At 35.2% G+C, this 27265-nt stretch overlaps 1 protein-coding gene across 3 annotated transcripts in view; it reads right to left on the bottom strand.

Annotated features, from left to right (window-relative positions):
• Positions 1–633: 633 nt before the first annotated feature.
• Positions 634–27265, bottom strand: part of LRBA (LPS responsive beige-like anchor protein) — a 395364-nt gene continuing 368732 nt past the window's right edge. For all 3 annotated transcript variants that reach the window (XM_031046772.2, XM_031046774.2, XM_031046773.2), the window contains 4 exons: positions 13447–13548; positions 12009–12223; positions 4545–4696; positions 634–2173 (listed from right to left, as the gene is read on the bottom strand). In XM_031046772.2, coding sequence (XP_030902632.2) covers positions 2083–2173; positions 4545–4696; positions 12009–12223; positions 13447–13548 — 560 coding nt within the window. In that variant the 3' untranslated portion in view covers positions 634–2082. The remainder of the gene's footprint in view (positions 2174–4544; positions 4697–12008; positions 12224–13446; positions 13549–27265) is intronic.

Raw genomic sequence — 27265 nt, 5'->3', positions numbered from 1 at the left:
AGGTACAGTCTTATTTTCAGTCTGGGAAAGCATCTCATGATCAGTAGGGCACTTTCTAAACCAAGCAATCTACCAAATCAAGTCTCCAAGAAGCATTTTGGCTGTAAGATCAGAAGCTATTACCTGATCAATAATAAATGTTCCTAAGGCAGCAGGAGATAATAAATAGAAGACTATTAGAGCTCCCATTTGACAAAATACACCTTTGCTATTTGGTGTATTTTTCCAGCCTAAGAAAACCACCTGGCTTGAGATAAATGCAGATTGCACTTCAAGAGCATACCAATTACATCTCAAAATCATCTGACAAGGCTATGAATGTTGTTGAACTTACATGAAGTACAACTTTTGCATAACAAATGTTACTGCTTTATACACTCACCACAGCCATGACAACTATATAGCCTCACTTACTTAATCAAATCATACTTGTGCTACATAAAACATCATAAAAAATTAACTCTACAGTATCACCGTAACCACATCAGTATAAAAATGTAGAAAACACAGAAAACTTACTTTGTCACCACTGCATAAATATCAAGAGTACTCTGCGTGAGCCACAGCACTTACTTCCTCTATTGTGAATATACATTGAATCACAAGAACCCAGTACTCCACTGAAACTCTCAATTACAAACGTAATTTTATTTAATTTCATCACTCAAAATGAATTTGTCATTCCAAATCTTTACTGAAAGAGATAGATAATAGTTAAATGCTTGGAAAAAAAACCCAGGAACTGCTCTAGTAGGCAGCTAGATAAATGTATGTATCAACAGGGATATGGAATGTAAATTTTAACTCATATAGATCACAATATACTAAGAAGATTTTTATGCAATACAGACGTACAAAACAATAACAGTTCTTCTCACAAATATTTTCACAGACTTCTGCACAGCAATCTTGTAGAAAAGTAGATTTGTGCAACACCAAAATAACTTACTGTTCCTTAATATAAATTATCTTTCATTTCCTAAAAGAAAGAGGTAATTCAATATGATTGGGCAGGATCTGACTGGATTTGTTGATAGCAAAATACAAAAGATATTGTTACTATATGAAGAAAAGCAACATGGCATATGCTACAGTATTGCAGGGGCTATTTCTGGGAAAAAAATAAAGCCACCTGCAAGTCTAGTGCTTCTGCTGCTGTACAGAAGCTGTGCACCAGCAAACACCTGCCTTTTTAGTGCTTTCACAGTTAACCAGCAGAAGTGTGCTTTGGTGCTTGCACCTATTAAGCAATACTTGTCTCTATGGGTTTCTAATTTGAGTTTAAAGTTTTCAGAACAGCTTTTCTGATTTGGAGGAACAATCACATTTTGGTGTGCTTTGAAGGATATGCCAGGTCAAAACTAGAAGGATTCACACTTGATGTAACACAAACTCCATTCCTGATTTCTCTCTCTTAAACTGCACAAAACATACAACAAACTAAAAAAGAACTAATTGTCTAGGCCTAGAAACATGCTTGAATAGTAACGTTGGTGGAAATGATTTGCAAAGTGTAAAATTACATTAACAATAATTTAAGTATTACCATCAATTCCCAGAAAATTCAGTGCTGATGTAGTACATTCATTTGGAAAAGTATGAGACAAAGTGTGGTACAGGTAGCACAGTTTAAAATTCCCCAAACATTGTAATTCATTTCCATTATGGTAAAATCATATATTCCTCAAGGTAAAAGATAAAGCTTCAGAAGGAAAATCCATTTCTTTATAATATAGCTAGAATGTGAGTTTTAACCATTTTTAGTTTAGGTTTCTTTTACATACAGGGATCAAAATAGACTTCTCGTTATGACTAAAAATATAGATTTTTAACTACAGAACCCAGCAGCCTTATTTCTGCTTCTTTGCCCTTCCCCCAAAAAAGTCAAGCAAGGTCTACAAAAATAGCAATTAACTTTAAAAAATAGGTTGCTTCTTCCAGCAAATTTAAGTTACATTCAGATGTAAGATAGCTATTTATAGGGAGCATTGTTGTGGCAAGACACCAAGGGAGGTGCGCTGTGTTCAGTTTCCTTCTGACAACAGCTGCCCAAATCAGTGCTAATCTTGGTCTCTGCGAAGATCAGTATCTGGTTTGATACTCATGGTGCCAACGATTGAAATCATTGTAGAAAACCACTATGCTCCCAGATGCCATGCCAGCCATTATACACCTAAGGAAAACACAAGATTTGTTAGTGAACCACCTCATGTTCATAAATGCAAGTCAACACAGTGGAGAATTACATCAATACAGGCATGAGAACGCAACTTCCAACGATCAACTACCACAGAAGACAGCTGGAGCTGGAAGTGTTCCACATACCAGAAAAAACAGGCTTTAAGGGTTCCCATCTTAGGCTTTCAAGGACTCCAGCAAGCTGGATTTGAGTAAACTTGCCATTTTGCACCACCCCCTGACAGATTTATGGATCACAAAGCATACAAACCACCATACAACAGTTTGTCTGGTTAGCCTGAAGTTACAGTTGAGAATAGCTTCAGGCTAACCATAAAGGACTGGTTACCAGCATCACTGTCCTGAAAAGCCACTTCAGGGCTTTGATTTCATGGGATTATTTCTTGGCTTGCTTCATTGGATATTGGGGGGGCACCAGAGCTGGATGAAGCCCTGATGCAGCAGCAAAGTGAAGCAAGGCCAGGAGAAGCGTTTGATTCAGTTTCACCTCCCTCACTTAAGCACATGATGTACATGGAAGGAACTGGATGTGGACACAGGACTTCAGATGGAAACGGTTTGAAAGCAATCTGAAGGCTTTGATTGTTTTGGAAGTTTCTGAAAGTGGTCACTGTGCTTTCTCATTGCAATCTTTCTTTCTAAATTCCTCACCCTTAGGCTACTACTCGAGACCATTTAGATCTGTTTGAAAAGCCATGACTCTGACATAGAACACAATTACAAGAGTTTCTATATCATCTCGTTTCTACAGGCTCAAAGTTTTATGAACAACCAAAGTATGAGGACATATGAAACTCTGGCATTTTAGGAAAAAAAGTCTCAGAATTTAAAATAAAAGTATTCAGAATAAGAAGCAGTAATTTTTCTTCAAAACAAAGATTCAATATGAGATCAAAACAGTGCATTTTGATAGTATCCCACTATTTCAAGAGCACCATTTAGATTGGTTTTGTATTAGGTTAAAACATCTTTTTACACACTGTCATTCAAATATATACATTCATGCACACCAAATAAATTACTGTGAGTAATTGTCTGTAATTACTGAGCAATTACTCACTAAAATACTCTGAGAAATCTCTTCTGACTTTCTGTATCTTTAAACCCAAAGTGAACAGGTTCCTAACTTGAGCACATGGATAAATTTATAGATGTCCATATTAGATCTCAGTTAACTGACATGCAAAAATTATTACATTATGATACTAATGTAACATTACATTAATTACATAATTTGTTATGTACATTAATTACAGTTTAAAAATTCTCTAAATGAAAAAAGTTATACATTTCAGAGGTGTAAAATTCAGCAGCTGTAACTCCAGCTTCTGAAATACTTTTAACAATGGGGGCTTTTTAATTTAAAACTGTTTCTTGCAAATGCCTATAACCTCTAGCTATGCTTAACAAGAAGCTGAATCTGTGATGGAAGCCCATGGATTTTGCAGGCTTGGATTTTTTTAAGTTCAATTTATGTCAGTTTTAGAAATACAGTCAAGGTAAAAATATTACAACATTCAGCATGCACTTTGGGAAGTGGAAGGTTAAGAGTCTCTGCTATATGCTTTACCACAAAATATAGACATTCCTAGGGGATTTTGGAGCCAAATCTATTTGAAAAGCACACAGTATCTCCATTAAACAAATATACCACAGCAAACAAAATTCTAGGCAAGAAGCTAAAAGTGTAGAAATGAAATGGTAAACATCCATCTTATAAACAAACAATACCTTTGTGATATAACACAAAAGGACTTTTATGTATAGCTGCACTGGGAAGTGTAACATAAAAATGCAGTAAAAATAGGAACTGATTGCCTTCAGTAGAAGGAATCTTCATGGATATTGACATGCTTTATGTCAATAACATAACTTTTTCTAGAAATTAAAATTAATATTCGCTGTAGTAAAATATCGATGTGTGGAGGGAGTCTTATTGTGCAACTATTCTAACTGTTCTATTTTTAATGTAAAGTTCTCAAATTAGGAAAATGATTTGTATCATAAGTGACAGAAAAATCACGAAAATCACATATGTAACCTTACACCTCCATGGGTCCCACACTGTACATTGGCACAGACCAAGAATTTAACCTATCATCTTGAAAGTCCACCAAACTAAGATTTCTTGAATCTCTTGTCATTACTGCAAGAGCTGAAACCCTGAAAGAGATTATCTGCCCTAAATATAATACTTTAGAAAGAAAGTTAGGCAAGCACAGAATTTTCAATATAATCACCAGGATCTGTGATCCTTGGAAAACCAAAATCAGAAGAAAAAAATGTAATTTAACTGTAAGTATATACTGTCTGAAATTCTTGTGAAGGCAAGACATCTCTCTAACCTTTGGTCATACGACAGGGCCATGGATCGGATTCCAGCATCACACCCTGGGTAAGCAAAAAGCCGTTTGAGGTCCCACATCTGCCATACCATGACAACTCCATTGTCTCCACCTGTAAGCAGATACTGTCCATCTCGACTCAGTTGAATTGCCTAAGAGGAACACAGATGGATATTTGTCAGATAAGCATGTGTTGCCTTATTCCCTCTCTCTTTTACTTTCATAAAAAGTTTCATATTGACAGCTGAAAGTCTAGGGAGATTTGACAACAATACAAGTATTTGGGAAGCAACATTATTGTCATGTGATTCTATTCAGCAACAGAATTAACATTATTATGCACAAATCTCTTTAATACATTAGATGTCACTAGTTAAGTTTTACCGCACCTGTGATATATTCCATATTCCAAGGATCTAATATGAGGCCAGCTAAACAAATTTACTCTTCTAATTAGCTAGATTTATGAGATCCCGCAGCACTGGCATTAAAATATAGTACCTGACGCTCTCCTAATTGCCTTTAATACTAGCCTAGCAGAAGCTGTCCTCCTTTTCTCTCTTACAAAAAGCTGAATGCTGGAAGGAACAGAAATGTAACACAAATTACTAGGATTAATTTAGACCTGCTCTGGATTAATAAGATAATGATCCACCCCTCTTAACAGAGACTGTGTTTCCTTTAACCATCTGCCCTGAAACCACCTGTTACAGATCCAATTGTTTATAACCTGCTTTTGCATGCATCATGGAGACCGACGGCTGATGTGCATTTGAAATCTTTATTTGGAATCCAGATCATGGATAAAGATGGCATATCATTGGTTTTCACAGCGAAGACTTCTTCAAACAGAAGTCTTCAATCTATTTTGATATTTCCTGGGTACTGTTGGAAAAATCATGATACATACAGAGTACCTGGAAGAACAGCAACTTTTCTCTGTTACCTGATGACTATGCCTGATGATCCCATCATCTATTAAGATGGAAGCATGAGAAATATTTCTTAAAAAGGATTTTGCTAATTTAAATAAGACAAAATGTGTTTTAAGAGAACTGAATTTGAAATTTTATTAAAATAAGTGATAACTGATACCCTATGATCCATCTAGCCCAGTGTTTTATCACCAACAGCGGCAGCAGGAGATGCTCTGAAGCTGGTCAGGCTACACACCCTTCCACTTGTGCAGCACCCACATTCACCGGATTAGGAATATCAGAAAGTATATTACTGTCCATTCCTTTAGTATCTATTTATGGAGATGCTGTCAGGAATTTTCTTTGTCTGCTTTTGAGCCTGTGGGTGCCCTCGGGGAAGGGGATGGGGGCAGGGGGGAAGAGAAAAATAAAAGGGAGGAAAAAATGGCAGAAGTTTAATACAGTACAAGTTAATAGTTTTATCTGTTTTGACATGATCCTACCAGTTTCAGTGAGTATCCCATAAGTCTCATATTATGGGGTTTCCTGAATAACAGTTCTGAATTAATTTCAACCATTGCCTTCCTCACTCTGTGGACTTTCAGCATTCCCCAGCTCAGAAAACACAATAAAACTAGTTCCCTGCAGCAACCCCTGGAATACTCCATTATTGACTTTTCTCAAAGCAGTACTAAGATCTTCCACTTCTTTTCAATACGGGTCTTTGCTATTACCACTACAATAACCCTTAAGATATCAGGTTCTGATTTTATAGCCTTATCCTCCAACTATCTGGAGAAACTGAAGGGTTTGTAGAGTTTTTTAAAAAAAGAAAAAAAAAACAAACAAAAAACCCCAAAAAAACACCACAACATAAAGCTCCAAACAGTAAAAAACGAAAAGTTGAATGAATTCTCTCATGTGGAATGACATCAGCACAAGCTACCAGCAAGATCAAGACCTTTAAAACTACCACTTGGACTACTAACAATAAGAATTCCTGTAAACCCAAACCTTTTCCTATGCTCTCCTTCTGTTTCCAGATACCTCTTCTCAGTTCTCTTTCTGATTCTTGCTCCCCAGCCTGAATTTTGCTTTTTCCCTTCTCTGCTCTCTACTTTTATTTTTGCAAGCAATACTCAGCACAGGAGCAGCCTATTATCCTCTTCATTTGAGCACACGGAAGGGTGAGGAACAACTTTGCTAGTTGTTTGCTGGATGATTTGCTGTTATCAAAAGGTAAATGAGGAACTTTGCTACTATGAAGCATTATTATCTAGTATTAAAACTCCCGATCCTATCTGATCCTTCCCTCCATTTCTCCTACTTCCAATTCCTAGTTTTCCTTCACTTCTTTCTGCCTTTCCTGGCCTTCTCCCAGTCTCTGATGAGTTTCTACATTCCCATCTCTATTGTTCTGTACCTGCTGCTCCTGCAAACATTTCCTTCATTCTGTCCTTAGTTTTATCCTTGATTCTGCCCTTCTTTTTCCTCTGCTTCCCTTTCCCCATCCAGGATCACGTCGTTGCATTTCTTACCATGGCATTTTTGTGTGCCTCATTTTAGGTGATGATTGGTTACAGGCGAAAACTCTGCATCCCTGGGATATAGAATGTAGATGCTAAGCTTTATCTATTGAATGCATTTAATCTGAGATCTGTGAATCAGCTAAATTTGGGCACCTTTTCAAAGAAATATACATCCTTCACACCAGGACTCATTTGTGATAAATTTCATCTCCCTGACCCAAGGCAAGGAGTCACAAAACTTTTCAATAGAACAAAGTTAGAATAGAGGATATTCAGAGCAATGGCTTTTCTGTTCCAAACGCATATTCTACAAATAGATTGATTCACTTGAACCAAAACACTGTCACTGCAAGGCAAGGAAATTGCCTCAAGATGATAGTCTACAAACAAAACTCCAGCTCAGAGATTTAAGTTTAGGAAACTCTGCTTAAGCCTGCAAGTATTTTGGCTCCTGCAATCTCTGCTTCTACAGCTTTTCAATATGCAAAGCTTGTAACATACTGTGATTTTAAATTCCTAAGGAAAATAAGTTGTTTTTTTAAACACACAGCATTTTATAGTTCATGCACCACAAAAAGAGAAAAACTAAAACACAAGAATGTTATGTTCATGCAACACTGAAGTGTTTATGCAGACTGCTGACAAGCCTAGAAACCAAAATATACAGTGTATGTAAGATACTGCTTTGTGAGCTGCAATAATTGAAGTCAGACATATTGTCCATCTTTATTTTTTGTATTGCTGTACTCTTTTACTATGATGCCAAATATATCTTTTAAGAATTATATGATGTGCAACACTTACATTAAGATAGACTTTCGATATTATAAATTTTGAATGTTTACAGCAACAATTCCCAAGTAATCAGAATGAATTACATTTCTAAAATTTTATTTCACATAATAACTTTTAAATGAATGCAATGTAAATACATACACTGTAAATGAAATATTATAATGCCAAAAAAAATTATTATAAAACTATTCCAGCTGTGGTTTGAATTAGGATGACCACACATACATGTAAATTTACACACAATAAAGCAGAATATGTGGCGTTTTTTTTCCAACCACATTTAAGTATGGAAAATTGAATACTAACCACAGTTAGAGTTGAGTATTCTGAGCTGAAACTTCCTCTCCCCCACACCCAAAAAAAAATGTTCCAACCATAACTTGTTTCTGTACAAGCCTAAAAAAATAATGGTAAGCACCACTCAAAGTACATGCCCCAGGAACTTGAAAACTCATACTCATAAGACACCCTCTTAGGAGAGGATAGTAACTCAGTAAGAAAGTGGTAGAAAGCAAACTAAGACTGTGCAAATTACCTACAACTTGCATGCACTGAGTAGATGATCATGAGATCTAACACAGCACACACAATTATTAAAAAGATTATTCATTAGAAGAAAAATCAATATGGGGTGGTTTTCTTCTCTATAGTAATGGCAGTCTCCTAAGGGTATTTTCAAACTGCAACGAAGACCGTGACAAATAATTATTCGCTACACTTATGAAATTCAGCTGATGAAAATCCATTAACCTTATGGTCATGGTTCACTTGAATTTTATACTTGAGGCTTTTATTGAAGAAATGCTATATTAAAAGGCAAATTAAAGCCATTAATCTTTAACTCTTCCACTACCTGCAAAATGCAGGGGGTTTTGTGATCTTTTGATTAAATAAAGTATAGGCTTTGAACCCTTACTAATACCTATGCAATTTTGCTAAGTCATTGGCTTGTCATAACGACAAGATGTTGATTTATTTATTTTTATTGTTTATTAATAAATTTCCCAGCCACTTGCCTATGTATGATATGATTGAAGGAATGAATGGAAGGAAAAAGTCACCCTGTCAACATTTCAGTTTCATGATATGTCCTTCAAGTTTTAACAAACTAAAGGATGCGTTTACTCCCAAGTACTCCAACTCATATAGAAGACAACATGAATCAATTGTACTGTTCTGCTTTTCCCCAGTGTAGTTTATCTATGATTCTGTTAGGTATGGAACTGAAACAACTCTGCAACTAATCGTTCTCACAACATGAGCTTCAGACTCTCAATCCCCAAAGTGCACAATTTCAGCAGTGTTTTAAAAGCTGCATTTCTGACTTGTATTTCCTTGGAAAGTCTCAAAACTTTGCACAAATCCCTTTTAACATCTCAGATTTTTGAAAGGCAGTGCTTTGTAAAAAGGCAGAGTTGACACAGTGACAGCCCTGGCTTACAGCAGCAGGAGTCTTGTGGGCACTTCCACATTTCAAAACAGACTCAGGAAAGGAAAATAAATTGGTTCCTCTGGGTGAAACAGCACACAGTCTTTGTTTAGGGTAAAATAACTTTACTTCTCAGAACAAGCAGACTATTTAGAGTTAAGTTATTCATTAAGATTTCTAAACATTACATGGTAGATGTACTGTGATATGCCTAAGCTCCACTGAGCAGTACAGTATTTAAAACAAAAACAGGTGGAAGGCATTGATTAGACTTTGAATTTCCCCAGAGCATCTGAAATTTTTCTAGCAGTTTTCTAGCACAAGAATATAAGAAAGAAAGGCAGAATGTTGTTCCAATCATCATTACTGAAAACTGCTGGTTTTGTCAATAATGTTCTGAAGTACTGCTCCATTATGACATAAGAAAATAGAAACTAGAATGTTACATTACAGATTCAACACTTAAGACGTTTTCCTTCCCTTTTCTATCCTCATCAAGCAAAAATCAACAAAAAGTGTTTGTCAGCACAGCCCACGGGTAGGTACTATTCATTTTAAATGCCCCTACTTTAATCATGCAGTTGCCACTTGCCTTCTAACATGATATAGTGCAGAAGCACTGGGAAAGACGCTGTAGGTTGTTTAAGCATAAAGCCCAACTGGGACCACTGGGAGAGAAAGAAAAGAAAACAAAATAAAATAAAACCCAAACCCCTGCACGTACGTAATTCTGGCCCACAGAGAGTGGAACTTCCATTGCCTCTAGCAACATTCCTAAAGCTGTGGGTACTGACTGAAACACTACAGAAATTGTTTTAGCCAGCAAGGGATTTCTAGATATTTTACAGATTTGCTGGCCTAACTGACAACATAATCACAACTGAAAGTGACAGATTATCAACATTATTAATGTAGAAAGAGAAAATACTGTGATACATGCTTGCTTTATGGAAACAACTGGGATGAAGGGTAGGCTGAAAATCTCAAAAGCATTTGTACAAGAACAGCCAAAAGTGCAATTTCATAGAATTGAAAAAAGATTAAAAAATTGAAAAAAGAATCTACATTAATTTGAAAAAGATGGCTTGGGACAGAAATATACACATTCCTACTTAATTTCAAATGCCTCAAACAGACAGAGCATCCAAAGATCAAATGTCCTCTCACCCACGCAGACAGCACTTCCACTATGGAAAAGAGATCTACAGAGAGAGTTATTTCTGCATATTCCACCACAAACTTCTCTGACATTTTGAAAACATGAGGATGCTCGATTAACAGAGTATAGTACACAACAGTTTTAGAAGGTTTTAAGAAGAATACATTGAACTACACTGGACAATTTAGTTGCAATGGAGCATTCACTGTTCCATGTAAGGTATAAAATGGAAATCATGAAGATCAAAATTCTTTCAAATTTATTAACACATTCTTCCATCTTGAGAATTAATATGAATAGAGTCAAGAAAAGAACAGGTGCAAATTTAAAAATGCACATCAGAAAGTGCTTCAATAATTCCATACAGCAAACATGAGAGTGAAGAGGCATTTTCTTCCTGAAACATCAACCCAAATAAAGGAAAAATCTCTAGAGAGTTCTCAACTCAAGAGAACATTGCAGATGAGTTGCTGGGCTCTTCCAACAGATTATGAAAGTCACCTTGGAAGTATAGTACTGCTACATGCTTACAACAACAAAAGACACATAAACAGTTTTTCTATAGGAAACACAATACTGTGAGGATGAGTGAGCACTGGCAAAGGTTTTCCAGAGAGGCTGTAGAAACTCTGTCCTTGGAGAGAGGGTCTGGACATGGCCCTAAATCACCCTGCTTGAGCAGGGAAGCAGGACCAGTTGATCTTCAGAGGTCCCTTCCAAACTCAACCACTCTGTGATTCTGTTTCTCTCAGACCATTACTACTGGCACAGAGACCATAACTCCGGATAGTTCAGGCAGCTTGAATGCTCACCAAGCAGTGTGATCTTGCTCCATGTCTCTGCTGCATCCTGTAACTTCCTGGCAGATTTGGTAATGCTTTTTCATTTTTTTTCCCTTCCCTTTCTTTCTCATTCAAGAAAAAAACTGGAATATTTTTAATTCAAGAAAAGTATTCTTTTGACATTTCTGCTTCACTCCAGTATAGCTGGCAGGTTCTGCTCTGCTTCATAGGTACTATTTCACAGGAACTGTCAAAAGACCTGCATTTGTATTTTAAATTAATTTCCATAAAACCACAAGCTTAAAATACCTCCTGCATAGTTTTGGATTTGTTCCACGACTCTTGCATCTAAAGACATAGAACCTTGCTGCCTACTCAGCAAATGCCAAAGGGCTAAAGAGTTGAAATATAGACATATGACAGTAAACTTCCCAAAGCTCAGTACAACAGATGCTATCTCAAGCTAAGATGAAGGAATGTATACAGAGATGCCAAAAAAATGAAAGCCAACAACCAAAACAGCATGTCCAAAACCCCCTGCCTTCACACCAAAAAACAAAGAACTAGCCCAGCTTCTCCTGGTCAACAGCTAGTAATAGTTGTACTCTTGAGTTCAAGGAAATGCCTATAGGGTATTCTTCACTATATGAATAGAGTTACTTTAAAATTAAAACCTACACTATTAGGAAGACATGGTCCCCCTAACTACGATTTTTCTCCGAATGCTATTATTATAGTCTAGTACCATATATTTCTATGGCCTGGATACAGAGTCTCCACACAATTCCAACATTGATAACTTTTCCTGATACTGGAACTGACGCACCTTAGCACACCATTTGAGTATACTCACCTTTATCTTGTCATCTGTTTCCATAGTGGCTTGAAGTCTCCCATTCACACTGAATACACAGAAGAGGCCATTTTCATAATATATGACACAGTAACCTTCTCTTGAAGCTTGAATAAGTTTTGGTTTCAGGCAGTTTTTAGGACCTTCTAATGTTTCAGGACCTTCTAATGTCCTCAGCAGATCTCCATTCATAGAATGTATGAGACATGGTCCTTCTAATGAGACAGAATAAAATCTCTAGTTATTAATTTACATGCTTATTTAAAGACATCATATATCAAATAATAACTAATGACTTCCACTCACGTAGTCACTGTTATAATACATTATAATGATTTTTATCATATTTAAGTGGATAGCCTATGACTTTAAGGGTGCCAGAGAGTAAGATGAACATCTTATCCCATAAAAGCCTTGCATTAAGGTATTTTAGAGCACCTATCAAAACTAGTTAGAGATCTAACAGATTTTCTTTTGTGGATTTTCTTTTGAAGCTGGTAGTTGTTAATTTTAAGAGCACAAAAATAAATGTACCAAATCCTGAAATTAGATACTTAAAATACAAAGACACCAGAGGTAAGTGCAATGAATTTACCCAGATAGGTACTCTAAAAGCATACATTCTCATATTAAAATTCCAACCCATACATGATCCACTAAATATTTGCTTCTTAATATATTTGGACAAATACCTGATTTGCATGTAAGCCAGAAGTGTTCACAGGGATAAAACCAAAACACACAGAGGTGCAGTTGGTGAGTACACCCAGCTTTATAAAACTGTCTCAAAGTAGGTACTTTGGAAACACTAAACCAGAAAGATCCTAATGCTAAGAAAATTCCAGTTTGAAAATATATTGGAACAGCAAATAGGAAAAGTATAACAATATCCACAGAATCGGAGCCATTATTTACAATTTACCTACCAAAAGCAGGTCTTTGAGAACACAGATGGGGCATATTACAAGCTTTGTAGCTAAGCTCAAAGATCCTGAACAGAAGGACTATAAATTTTAGTTGGTTGTTTACATTTACCCTTCATCAAACAAACAAAACAGCACATTTTCTTTCTCCTGAAACTAATTTTTGTTTCTTTTCTGAGAAGTTATCTATAACAAACATTCTACACCATCCAGAGAGTCAAGAACTGTATCCAGCTGTATGCTATAGGCAATTACACACTGGATAAACAAACAGAAAGAAATAGTAATCAGTAGGCTATAATAGAGAAACTGATGTGGTGACCTCTTCTTGTAAATGTCTGAATAATTCTCAATCTTAACATGTTTAAAAAGAGGTTTCAATTGCACAGCAACCAAATAAAGGCTAGCAATAAAGCTACCATAAAGTTAATAAATTCTGCCTCCTGAGAATATACCCCTTTTCGTGTTAGGATTATAGCTTCATGAACAGAAGGAAATGACAATGGCTACCTTACCTTTTGAACCACTTATTACCAGGCCAAGTTCAGCACAAATGGTAGCACAGGTGATCTCATAGTCATGCCCTGTCAAAATGGCTCGAGGAGTTGCAAAATCACCTTCAATGAAAAAACAATAAAAGCAATCCTTGGTTACAGTCTATTTCTAAAATCACTGCTTTCAATCACTAAAGTGTCTTCAGGAGTCTTGCGCTTTGAGTTCATGTTCCTTACAAATCACTTCTATGCTACTGTTTGCATATGGTGGTACTGTATTCATACCCATTTAGTACAGCAGCAGTATACTATAGGAATTCAGCTTACACATTTACTAACACATATTAATATTAGTCAGGTGTGTAGTCAAATCAAATCAAAGTTGGAGCGCACAAATTTGCATTATCCCCTCCCTCTGTTTTCCCCTCTTTTTATTTGTATTTATTGGGGAGGAAGAGATATAAATTATTACATTTTCCTAGAACAGGCTTAAGTAAACTTAAGTGTCACTATGACAGGAACTGAAAGGAGACACCTACAGTGCCTGAGGATGAAGTAGAACATCCACTGACTAATTTTATTTTAACCTAGTAACAGAGTTGAAACCTCAGCCTGATGTCTAGTTTCTTGTAACATGTGGAGCCTGGACCATACTCAGGATGAACTTCAGAAGAGTTTACAAAATCAGAAAACCCTAAGCCAAAGTTAATTACCGCTGCTCCTATTAGATATTTCCTTGCAACAAGAACAAATAAAACTGGTTTGCGGGTTTTTTTTTAGATTCTCTTTAGAATCAAACATATATGGGTACCATACAGAAAATCAAATTATACAACTGGTACATTTAAAGGAAGAAAAATAAAATATTCTCCAGGTGAAGAAACAGAAAAGGCAAGCAAAACACATTATTTAAATAGTTCAATAACTTCACTCACAGGTCATTAGCTGGATCACCCTCTTCAAGAGTGATAGTGTTTCATGTAAATCCCAATGTTATTTTTGTATTACCATATAATTAGTTCATACACAGCATTTTATGAAGCATTTAAACTCCAAAGAATGTATCTTGGGCAATGTTATCGTGTAGTTTCAGAAAGGATTAGATGAGCGTTTAAGCAGCAGGGAATAATTTCACTTCACAATAAATGATGATATGTGAGATACCAACCAGGCAGTAAAGCAGTCGTAAAATCAAACTTATTTTTTTCAAAACAGAAGGTGGTTTTGCAAAGAGACAGAGTAATCACAGGGCCAACTGACTCCATTGATTCTAAGGCAGCATCATTCAAATTACATCTGGGGTAGTAACTTCAAAAGATAAAGCCAGCATAGAGTCATTAGTTTGTCCTTGTAGACCCTTAACAGAATGAGCACTACTGGTACTGGGTCTTATTAGAAATTATGGAAATTTATAAAACTAGGTAGCTCCTCAGACCCTGAACGTGTACAGTGAGACACTTGTGGAGAAAAGAAATGTACAGCTGGACTAGCATAAATAAAAGCTTAGCTTAGTCTCCATATTTTACATTTTTACTCAGACCATTTGCAACACATCCCTGAGTATCCATGTGGCTGCCACATTCAAATGGCTTTTTAGAAAAGATCATAATATATGACAAAGTATCAAATCAACTATTTTGACCTTTCAAAATTTGATTTATTCCACAGTTACTGTTATAATTTATATCCACAATACAAAATCTTGAAAAGTAAATAAATCTGTTTCTTCTTAGATACATACATATACACTAAATATGTATGTGTGCACATATATACACAAACATATGAATCTATGCGATCAACATTTTAAATCTAAAAATGCTTTGGAACGACTTGCTGAATTGCCCCTCACCTCTTAATAAATTTTGCTTTTGTTTCCTACAACGTTTGGCAAAACACACTCAAACCCAGGAAGTATGGCAGACAGTTCAGAAGCAAAGGAAAAACTCCCAACAAATTAGAAGCATAAGGGTAGAAGACTTAATGACCTCTAGACACTTCTCAGGTGGCTGATCTTATGAACATTCACAAACCGTTTAGAGAAAGTTTGCTAGATTGAGCTTTTCTAGCCTAAACATGGGTCAGGCACATTAGAAGATTAATAAATCAACATCGTGTAGATGAGCCACAGATTTGTAGTTTTAGGGAAAACAGCAACCAGTGCAGTCTTATTATCCAGTAACAATTTAATTTTGTTCACCCAATTCTTTCTTCCTGCTTTTCCCAGGCCATTAAAAAGGAGGAAGCTTTGTGCATTTAAAGTTCCTGTTAGCTTTGGTTTGCAGGTTTTTTTGTTGGTTTTTTGTTTGTTTGTTTTTTTAATCATTCTTTTAAATGAACTGCCTATCTTAGCAAAATTCTAGAATTCTTGGCTTATCGCTTTATTTTGCTTCCTTTTGCTTTCAGAAATTGCATTTAACACAGACTTGCATAGATCAGCAAGGAATTAATCTAATTATATACTACACATGCTAAAGAAACTTTTGAAATCAGAGAAGTTTTAAACGTACAACTTTGTAGTGGAGGTAATGAATATAAGATGTGGGAGTTAGGAGGACACGTAAGAAGCAATGTCTGAACGAACATTAGGAAGTGCAGATAAACAAAATCCCTATAGTAAACTTACTGCTTACAGCAACTACATGACTGAAGGCTTTACCCACATTAGACTGTCAGTAACTATACACATAAAATGTAGAGGATAAGATTCTTAAAACAGGAAGTATAAACTGAGCATAATATAATTATCACAGTCCACAGTAAAGTAAAATTACATAACTAATGCTCTCAGTCTTTTTAGAATTTGGACCTGACTAAACATAGTAAGAGTACAAAATCTACAGGTGTCAGGATCAGTGTTTCATAAATTATATTAACTGTTCACTAAATTACATTTATTCTAAGGAAACACTTTGATGCAAAAAAGTAATGGAAAAAATCCGAATAATATCTTTAAAGAAATTAGGACTTGAATAAATACTGTAAAAGAGAAGTCCTGTGAAAAGTCAGGCTGACTCCTTTGATAAAAATGTCAAGTATTTAGAGTTTTCCAAGACTCTGATTTTCCAAATAATGGGGTCAACTTAAAAGCTGGTCATAGAGCAGAACAGATTTCTTTAAAAGCTTTTAAACTGTTATTGCTTCAGAAGATTGTCATGGTTTTCAGTAATGCAGAGAGAAAATTTTATTTTGTTGCTGGTTTAAGGGGCACCACTTCAAACTTTTCAGAATTGTTTTAGGGGAACCAGCTTGCAGACCTTTTGAAAAGCTGGAGAAGTGACTTCAAAGGGGAAAGAGTCTTTGTCCGCTAAGCAGGTTTACGACCACTGATGCAAACCCTAACTAAGGCCTCAAAAGAATACTCAGTGAATCTTTATGGAGATCCTTAAGGAAGATGAACAAGTCAAATGAAACTAAAGGTAGTTCAAATCCTAGCACTAATAACCAAGACACAACAGTTTTACAGATGTGCTTTTCTCAGCTCAGTATATAATAATATCCTTAGTCTCTACCATTACTGGACTGCTACTTGAAGTTGAAAGCTCTAAGAATCTTAATGCCACATTCACACTGCAACAAATGCAATCAATGATTTAAGTCACAGGAGGCATACGAAAAGTTATTTTCCAGTAATGGACAGAATACTTTACCTTTACAGTAACTATTTAAATTACTTCAAAAAAACTCTCCTACAATCCAATAAATAACTTCCACAAAGCTGTTTTCCCACAGAAAATAGGATAAAATATCACTCTTTCTTAAGTGACTGAAGTACATTTAAATCATAAAATTCAAGCTTCAGAAGATAAAGGAAGAGCACATGATACCATGTCAGCTTATAACGGTATTTCAGTGAAAAAATGTTAAGACGTTTGGAAATCATGCTTAAAAAAGAAAAGTGGGATTATAGCAAAGTCAAAGCTTTCTTCTAGTTTAATGATATCCAGAAGAAGATATGTTTTACTGGCTAACAAGAAATTAGTTTGTATTGCTGGGTCTTTCTCTGTTATTTTTTGTTTTTTACTTTCAGTGATATTAAACAAAACAGGATCATGACATTTTAAATCCACCAGTAAATTCCTAAAATGACCGCTTTCTGCATTTTCAGCACTAAGCTGTAAGAGCTGAGCCAAACACCAGAACTCTATTTAAACAAAAATATCTCCCTAAAAAGAAAACAAACTACAGATTGACTGAAAAACTCACAATGCAATATGAGATACTCTTCCTATTATTTCTGGGTGAGATGATATGGATAGGGAACTTTAAAATGGCAAATTAATTATGTGATTTTGTGCCAATATGAAATCCAAATTAAACGAAGCATCAGTTAATCTATCTTTTTACTTCTCTCTTCTTGCAAAAATAAGTGACTGAGTACTTTCTCAGAAGGATACATTAACCAAAACAAATGATATATGCAAGAAAAGTCTAAAAATAATTTTACAAATTTCACGATTTTGAAGCTGCTTCATAGGATAAGAACTGAGGAACACAATAAAAGGTTTGAAATCAATTTGAGAAGTATAAATTTACTTCTAGAATATATGACATTTGGACAAACACGCTTTCAGCAAAATGTAAGTAAATCAAGAAAACTAATTTGCTGCTAGGCTTCTATGTTGATTATATAGCAAGTTTCAAAGTTTAATTACATCAAAGTGATAACTGTCAAATATTATATAAACTCTGTATATTAACATTATTTTTAGATCACATAGAGTAAATATTTAAATAACAGCCACCTGGTTAAAAACCTATTTCTCGCTCAGAAAGTCTAGCTCTTTGACGGATGCAAGATCTTACTAAAGTGATACCATACTCCTAAAACTTCAGTTTGAATAATCTTTCCTTTGTAAATATGCATTTTCATGTAACAATGTAATCTTTTCATATTATCTAAGAACTTCATTGTTGTCCCGTTCTTCACATGACACTCCATCAGCATTTCCTCTAATTCCTTCAAACTACATCCCATCTGTTCAGACTTTTCTTAAAACAAAAAGTACACCCTTATGCCTAGATGCAAGTTTTGGTTTTGCAAAAGACACTTCAGCCACACATCTTCTGAAAAAGGGACAGTATCTTTGAACCAACACAGCATCCTATCCTGAAGCAGAATGTAAAAACATAAACCACAGAAGGTGACATAGTTGTGTCACATTTGTTCAGTGAAGAAAAAAAAAACCACATTTATCTTGAAGAATTCATTTCAGCAAATATAACAGAGCTTACTGCACTCCTTTCTGAGTCACAATGTGCAATTCAGTACTAAAATGAGACATTGTGTCCAGACAACAGGTTCACCGTGTTTCCAAAATAAACACAGCAAAGAAAAAGATTTAACAAGCCTTCATGAATTGGGCATTACAATTCAGATTGCAAAAGTCAATAACCCCAAGCCTCTTAATTCCTACACCATGTGCAATGCAAAGCTGTCTGGAATGAGTTCACCTTTGCTGGGAAATCATCTGCTGGAAGTCCTGGAAGTCATTCAGCAGGACTCCTCCCACTGAATACAGACCTTTTTGAAGCCCCTGAAAAGTATCTGCAGGTGAATATTCAGGGTCAGTGTACACTAATATTTTAATATTTGCACCATCTCTACTTCATAAACTGCTACTTAAATATCAGCTTTGAAGTTTTAAAACACTGTCTTATTCATTTGAGGATGTTCTAACACAACTTTATGAAGGGGCTTTTTTTGTTTATGCTAAAAAATCTATTTTCTTCATATTTCTCTCATGTGGCTTATAGTTGTAACTATTCCATTACTTAGTAAGCTCAAGAAAAACCAAAACAAAACATCACAACCTCAACAGAAAAGACCCATCAGGCAATTATTTCAGCCAGAAATAGCACCTACTGAGGAACTGCTGTGAAAGTCATGCTGAGACTGACCATTAGTTGAAACTTCCATAGTATTTCATACCTTGGGCAGAAAATTATCAGAGATGAAAGGTTTTATATGAGAATTGAGTTCAATTTGGCAGGGTTTTTTTGTTTGTTTGTTTAATATTGAAGTCCTATATTAAAATATTTTTAAAATATGGAAAAAGTATCACTGCAAAATAATACTGGTCCATAACTGCATATATAAAAGTCTGTGCTTTAGCTATTTGATTGCTTTTGTAAAGTTAGTTTCAAACCCGTGCACCAGTAGTGTGTTGCACTAGATAGATGCTTACCACCTTCACATATCAATGTAACTAGAAATAAAATGGGACACACCAAACTCAAGAGCATACATAAATTAGCTGTCTTTTTAAAAGTAACTGTTTTAAACTGGATACTTTTTCAGTGGAGCAGGCTATAATTCTAATTACATGCAGCATTCTTGCACTCAGCAAAGTGATGCTTATCCTGTGATGCTAGTGTTAATAAAATTTAGATCCAAACACTTAAAAAAATAATTTCCTACCTAAGTGAGGATTATTGTATTGACCAAATACATTTTACAACATTTAAGTTAGTAATTTTATTCTAGACTTTAAGTTACTATATCTTCTGCAGTACTACGTTCTGTCTTAGACAATATAGATTTCAAACTGAACTGTTACTTTGCCAACAACCAAACAAGGTACGTCACCCACCACTATGCATATGGTGCACATTAAGGTTATGTTCGTTTACTGTATAATCCCTTTTACCACATCAACTATTAGTTACAAGTTGTAAATATAGCTTTTTTTTTCCGGAATCAAAAGTCTGCATTACATTATGAAACACTAAATATCCTTATCCTTCTGAAGAATTTCATGTATATAGTTTCAGTGACACCTAAGGCTGGATACTGACAAAAAAGCAGCATCCAAACTCTGTTTCTAGTCTGGAAACACATACTGCCTTCAAAGGAGTCTGGATTGGGCCCTAAAACTCACTCTAAAATGCTACTTGCAATTACGTACTCTGACTGACAAATCCTGAAAGGCAGTCTCTATTAGCCTGTTGAAAATGAGGATGATACAGATGCAGTGCTTAACACTGTAGGACACACTTTTAGCCAAAACAAATATTTATAGCACACAAAGTTACATGCTCATCAGTACCAGATCACTATGATTATCTAAATGCTTTCAAACCCATCAGGGAATGCTATTGCATTTCAGTGAAGACATTGTCCTCATACATATCTATAGCATGACTTTCTTGGCATTATATAAATACAAAATCATATTGCTTATTCAGCACCATATGCTATATCAGTATTCATCCCCCTGTTATACATCTCATCTTCTTTTAGTTTAAATATTTGGAGGCTAGAACCGTCATTCATATGTGATTTATAGAGTACTTGGAGGAATGAGGCCTCAACCTCTTTGAGGTATCAATGTGTTACAGTTTAAAAAACAAACGACAGTGACCTTTTGTAGCTGTATAATTTAAGGCTCTGTTCTAGATTCATGCAGATAGTTCAAGTACTTGCCCCACTGGCTACAGCAGTGCCCCAGTAAAGACATGTGGAATTGTAGGACTAATTACAGCACCAGGGCTTTCTGTCCATTAAGCTTTCATGAGGCTTTCAAGACTACAGTAATAATGCAATAAATGTGAGGCAGAAGAATATCTAGTTGTTGTTATCCTTTCCAAAACATGCTACAGATACTTTTCTAAGCCTTGTGGGTCTTCCCTGTGACATAGATTTTACAGAATTTGACTTGCAACAGGAATAAAAAAAATTAATATTGCACTTGCTAAATCTCTAGTAAAAAAGAAAAAAGTATTCAGTTTCTTTTCACAGTCTTTACAGCACTTAAAAAAATACTTCTGACCTATTTCTGCTTCAGTTTATACGTTAACTGTAAACTCATATTGCATTTTCTAACTACAATTTTAATTAAAAGGATAAAGACTATATTTCTGGGTTGGGTTTCACCCTCTCACCCCCAAAAAATATATGAAAAATAGGTTTATTTGAAATACTTTACCAGGCAGAGCTTTGGAGTCAGTCCCAAGATCAGCTTTCAACTCAATGCCAGCAGATGGTGCTAAAGGATTCTTACTTTATATACACAATATTGTGCTACAGTGTTTAGCCATTTTTTGAGAAACAAAGAATATTTGTTATATCTGCAGTTAAACAGTGTTAAAATAATATTAAATTATTTACTGGCTTTTTTAAAAGAAGGACTCACACAATAATATAATGTGTGTGGGGATAAAATATAAACGTGCTACTAAAAGCCTAAAGGAGCACATGGAGGCTGTTTTAAACTCAGTGATGTGTTATCATAGAGCAACAGTCTTAAAAGACTGACTACAGTGAACGGCATCTACGGCCTTAATAGCTGCATCAATTCCAAACATATTTTAGTATTTGTAGGCTCTGCAAATTTTTTGCTATTATGGTAGACTACCATTTGACATAAATTAACAATAAAAGCAGAACTGCCATTACTAATATGATTACTTATTTTATGGACGTTATGGACTCTTACTACTTAGCATGATAAATGTAAAAGGGAACACTGACAGACTATTTTTTTACAACTACTTCTCTATTAATTTTTTAAGAAAATAAGTTGCAAACAACTTCTATATTATTAATTTAATAATCATTAAAATTCTAAATGAATATTTATGCTATAAACATTCTTTAGAAATGCGCAGCCTTATCTTCTCTATTATCATTGATTTTGAAACTGAAAATAAAAGATTATGCAGAAACTTGGGAACCAAGATACAGGTTAATTCAAGATCAGGATAAGGATGGGAGAAGAAGGCAAAGAGGAATTTTTGCTACAAAGTTCATAGCAGACTGATGACCTGCCTGAAATCCATGGACTGTTCACTGTGTACAGAGACAAGCATGCATGAAAATCTTCATAAAATTCAGGTGTTTACAGAATTAATACATCTTAAATACAAAGAAATTATTAGCTATGACATTACTCTTTAATGAACCAACACAAAGATGCTCATCAGGTCATACTTTCAGTGTTTAAGTCACCTGCATTACCCACTTGATTAAATATCAAGCACTCACTTGTAAAAAGTTTAAATTTGTAAACTGAAAAATGTGTGTAGCGGTTGATGAAAGACAGATGTTTTCTCTTTTGCTATTATTACTATAACAATTAAAACTAACGATTTCTCTAGTCTCAAAACCATAGGTTTAATTTAGGAATAATGATAATTGATAATGAATCTTTTAGGTATCCAAATACTTATTTAGAAATTACAGCTACAAAAAAGCCCCAGTAAAATACAGTATCTTTTCGACGTAGCTTGGATATTAGCTAGTTTGCTCTCTGGCAAAACAGGAATCTGGTGATTGAATTTTGAACCCTTTGGGAGATTCCATATTTTATAAACTGAAAAGATGATGCATTTTAAAAAACTGATCTGATAAAGGTATTCTGCGTGTTAGAAGTAGTAAAAGTGTTCAATGAATCGTCTCAATTAAATCTCAGTTAAATTCAGTAACTGTCTTTTTGAAGTATGAAATAATGTGCTTACATCCACATGTGCCCTGCTACACAGCTACACTACTAAAACCATTTCTCTAACACACTTCAGAAAACCTGAATATAGTACCCCTTAAAAGATACAGAAATATACAATGAAAGTACACCCATAATCCTCATGATGCAAATGTGATACATACACAGAGTAACATTTTCCAGTTTCATGGGATGAAATAAAAGAGGTAATATAATTTGGTTTATTCACATATGTGTGGAAGATCAATGCAATAAGTCAGAAGACATTATTATTAGCAATAGTAATACAGTCATACACAGTCTCTACATTTCATTGGTACCGAACACTTCAATCAGTTAAGCCTTGATTTCATTAAAGAAATAAAATTTCTAAATTAGGTATCTTTTATTTCTAACTATGAAAAATAAAAATTAATTATGAACAATCTGTAGACATTTTGAAAGCAATGGAACAGTCTATATTCTATATAAATATTTTTAATGAATAGTATGAATATGATATGATTATAACCAATAGATAGGATTATAACCAATATAGCAAAACAGATCAAAACCATGGTGGTGAAAGGAACTTACATGAAAGTGATGAAGGTGTAAGAGTGTCCAATATACTTTATAAGGGAAACAACAAGGACAAGAAGATAATTTTTGAAGCAGTTTGAGGAGATAGGTTTCTATAGATACATGGCAAGTTAAGTCTACATAAAAGCAAAGTTAAAAGCAATAAGGATACTAGTGAAAACCACTGCAATACCGCAGAAGAACAAGACAGACAAGAGGATACAAGCCTGGCACAACTAACGCTCTCCAGTGACTGTAAACACAGGAAAGTCAAGCAGAAAGAACAAAATAAGTGAGATTTTTTTCTGAACCAGTGTAAGAGACAATGTTTGATCAAGTAAGGACAAAACCAGAATACCCAAGCATAGACGAGATGAAACTAACAATTATGTCAGTAGTAACAGTCATTCTATAAACACAGAAATATGTTGTGTTTTCATGAGACGTTCGTCTGTTATTAAAAGCAACCAATACTAATAGTTGATGCCATACATCTGAAAGTATTTCTGTAAAAGTCTTCAGTACAAAAAGCCAACTGTAGTCAGGCAGCAAATGTAAATAAAGGCAGCAGTAAGAACCGTTGTCTCAATTAGAGAACTAAATGAGGTAAATGTTTGGAACTCAAATGGCCTGATAATACTGATTTGAGGATACTTTGAAACTACATAATCTCCAAGTTGTAACTGTTGTTTTATGGATACTAGGTGAGGTTCTGCAAGAATAAAAAAAGTATTGTGCTATTTGAGAAGCAGGAAAAATAAAACTGAGAAATTAGCAGTTTGCTTAATCCCAACAGAAAAAAAATACTGGCAGAACATTTATATTTGTACTCATATATATATATATGTATATATACACAGTTTGTTAGAAGAAAGCAAGGAGATGAGTAACAGCTGATCTGGATTTGTTATGAACAAATCATGTCAAAGTGATTTTTTTCATGCAATGGCAGTTACAGGAACTGTGGCCAGGGAGACATCATGTATTTTTACATCCGTAAGGACTCTGGCACTGTTTCACTTGGGCAAATTCTTACAGAAAATAGGGAAGCACATGTTTAGAAGATGCTACTATGTATCATGTGAAAACTAGTTGGAAAGCTATATTCAGAAATCTATTCATTGTCAAAATGGCAAATGTATCGATGGGCATTCCTAAGCCATGTACTATTTATAGTTTTCTTTAATGACCAATTTGACAGACTAAAAGTACAAATTACATTTGCAGACATGAGTTGCTGCAAATGTGCTGGAGGATTCAATAAGAATTCAAAATTATATTCAAATCTGATAAATTGGGGAAACAGTCTAAAATGATACACAATTAAGAAAGTTTGAAGACAAGGTTCCACAGTCAAACTACAGAGAAAAGGAGAAACAATTGCATAGATGGGGATTCTTCAGAAAAGACTGAAATTTATATTGTCTTATACACTTAAAGAATTAACACTATCATGCTGATTTGAAATAGATATCCCAGGGGGAAGTAAAAAGTACTAGCCTGTAAAACAGGTTTCTTTCTACTTATAACTGGAAAAGCCTCAACTGCATTACTGGGTCTGTTTTGAGGAAGACACAACCGAAGAGGAGAGGAACACACAAAAAAGAAATAAAATCAGAAGCCTAGAAAAGCATGAGTTATGGCAAAAGACAGAAATAATAGGGTTAGTAAATCTGGAAGCAAAAAATTGCAGGTCACGATAATCCAAATAACTGGAAATTGTTGCAAGGAGGAAATATATAATCTGTTCTGTACACAAAGAATAAACATGTAAGAAATGACAGAATGTAGCTGCTGCAAAAAAAGAACTGGATAGTAGGCTGAACACTGGGAAAAGGTTGCTAATGATAGGTCTTCTAAGGCCCCAAAATGTATTTGCTGAAGTTTCTAACAGAAGGTTGGACAAACATCAGTCAAGAATGCTTTTGGTGTAGCTAAGCTTTCTTTGGGAAAAGAGAATAGATCAGGTGATCAAAGCTCCAGCCCCCAGTTTCCTATGGTTCCCTGATTACAAAGTAAAATGCAATCCCTCAACCTAGGAAATGTCCGAACACTAAGAGTTGCCACTTGAGCTTCAAAGCCAGAGTGGGACCTGAAAGTGATGCATATCATTTGTATGCTAATGGATTTTCTCATCTCTTTTCCCAAGCCATCACACATAGTTCCTCCCCTCAGCCCCCATTTCTCAACTCCTCTCCACCTCCACCCCATTAGGCCAGGCAAGTGCAAAACATGGCATCTTTCCACAAGCATACCACCCTCTCCCAGTAACCTCTACACATTCTACCACCTCACTCAGAAACACAAGTCGTGAAGCATAATGTTATGTCTCCAAGTGGTATCTTGCTATTAGATCCAAGCCTCTTGAAAATGCAAAAGCCAAACTTGTGATACAGATCACACATGGGCTTCAAGAGGTAGCAAAGGGGAGGGTTACATCCTCTCCTCTCTGCATCCCCCACCTCACCAAAGCAAGCCACATGACAAGGAGAGAAAAATAAATGCCCCTTACACTATGCAAAGTGACTTTACATCTCCACAGTAAATTATGCTAATTAATGTGAACTCCAAATAGCTTAGGGCTATTCTAAAGGATACAACTACTTCGGATCCTCTGATCTGTTCTGAATTATTCCTAGGCTTGGTCAGAGACTGTCCACAGAAACATTTCTGCACCAGCAAAGGCCTGTGCACCAAAGTGAAGTACTGCCATGCTTCTACATTTTCAAAACCAATTAACTTAAAGAAAAAAAAAAAGTATATTTGATCAAAGAGCATGGTGAAATATTTTTTTGAATTTCAGGTTTTAATTTGAGAAGGAAAAAATGACTTAACCTAAATGTAATCAAGCTGTTTTGTGAAGAATAAAAACTTTCCAGCAGATGTGTCTCATGTAGGAATTTTGTATCTGAGATTTAAATTAATCAAATTTGGTTTACATTGATCAATGCATTCAAGAGTTATTAGGGAAAAACTAGACAGTGAGACTGCATAGGTGTAATTTCTTAAAAGTTAAAAGTCATCTTAAAAGTTAAAAATTAAACAATTTAAATAGTGAATATTTCAATAATATATTTCTTCTGTTAAACCAAAACCATAAAGAATATTCCCATACAGTCCAGTTGGTCAGAAAATTGTCCTTAAGAAGAATTTAATGCCATAGTCTACCTGGCTTGTCAACTTGACTTAAGTACCATTCTAAAATACATGCTGCCAGAGATCAAGAGCTCAACTGCTTTCCAAAGTAACGAAACCAGAAAAAGCAACCTAAATAAAACATAACTGGGGGAGTAATGGGTGCCAGTATTTAGGGAAGCTTGATCATACTATTCTGCTGGGTGATGTATATCAGAGGCAACAGGTACTAGGAAAGGAGGAAAGAAACGCTTCTGGTTTAGATTATTTTTGTTGAAACTACTCTGGCACCATGATTTGGTACAGTGCCATTGGATGCATGTTGCTGTGAAGTCATTTTAAGAGGCAAATTAGAGATACTTAAATAGAGAAAAAAATTGGGAAGACGTATCAAGTTTGAGAGTATCTAAAATTCCAACAAACAGTGCTGATCAAAAGCAAGAATAAACTATATTTTGAGGTAGAAAATCGTAAGCTTCTAATACAAAAAGACATCAGACAAGTTAAATACCTAGCGTCCCACAGATGGATGGAAGTTATAGTTGCACAGGGCTCAAAACCAACAAGTCTGCTGGCGCTTTCCATTTCCGAAAAAATCAAAACTAAGCAGAAACAGCTCTTTCTATTTGCCTTTCAAAAAAAATTTGACTGAACAGAGATGCCTATAGACAGCTCTTTCTGGGAAAAATTAACCCCCCCAG

This window comes from Melopsittacus undulatus, chromosome 7 (genome assembly GCF_012275295.1).
Source record: "Melopsittacus undulatus isolate bMelUnd1 chromosome 7, bMelUnd1.mat.Z, whole genome shotgun sequence".
Lineage (NCBI taxonomy): Eukaryota > Metazoa > Chordata > Aves > Psittaciformes > Psittaculidae > Melopsittacus > Melopsittacus undulatus.
The sequence above is the reverse complement of the archived record's forward strand: the minus strand, read 5'-3'. Positions and strand labels throughout refer to the sequence as shown.